The sequence below is a fragment of the Haliaeetus leucocephalus genome, unplaced genomic scaffold (assembly GCF_000737465.1).
Source record: "Haliaeetus leucocephalus isolate CR32 unplaced genomic scaffold, Haliaeetus_leucocephalus-4.0 Scaffold517, whole genome shotgun sequence".
NCBI classification, from domain to species: Eukaryota; Metazoa; Chordata; class Aves; order Accipitriformes; family Accipitridae; genus Haliaeetus; species Haliaeetus leucocephalus.
Genome location: NW_010972953.1, coordinates 2,758,150 through 2,758,502, shown reverse-complemented (window position 1 = coordinate 2,758,502; position 353 = coordinate 2,758,150). Strand labels below are relative to the sequence as shown.

Below are 353 nucleotides of genomic sequence, written 5' to 3'. Positions count from 1 at the left end.
GCCCCCCCCCGCCGCCTCAGCCACCCCGGGGGGGGGGGTGTCCCCCTCTCCCCTTTCCTCCTCTCCCAAAGCGTTTACTAGGAGCTGCCTCCGACCCTGCCCGCCCCACCGAGAACGGGGGAAGAGTTGGTGCTGGTGGTGGGGGCGCTACCCGGGGGTCCCGCCCTGCCCAGCCCCCGGTACCTGCTGTGAGGAGCTGCATGGCGTGCGTGAAGGACGGGTCGAGGCTGTCCTTCTCGGCCATCAGCTCGGGCAGGTACTTGTTCTCGGGCTCCATCTTGACAGCGGCCCCGGGCAGCAGCGGAGTAGGGGCGGCGGCGGGGGCCTGAGCGGCCGAAGCGGCGGCCGTAGCG

The 353-nt window shown here is 72.5% G+C and overlaps 1 protein-coding gene across 7 annotated transcripts in view; it reads right to left on the bottom strand.

Moving 5' to 3' along the window:
• The window catches only part of KHDRBS1 (KH domain containing, RNA binding, signal transduction associated 1), a 22,742-nt gene extending 22,389 nt beyond the window's left edge, over nucleotides 1-353 (bottom strand). For 4 of the 7 annotated variants that reach the window (XR_774897.1, XR_774899.1, XR_774898.1 and 1 more), the window contains exon 1: nucleotides 184-333. Coding sequence is in view for 2 of the 7 variants with exons in the window: in XM_010576015.1 (XP_010574317.1) it covers nucleotides 184-277 (94 nt within the window). In the remaining 5 variants the exon portion in view is untranslated. Of the gene's footprint in view, nucleotides 1-183 lie in introns of all 7 variants that reach the window. The other 3 variants (XM_010576015.1, XM_010576016.1, XM_010576011.1) reach the window with 3 other exon arrangements.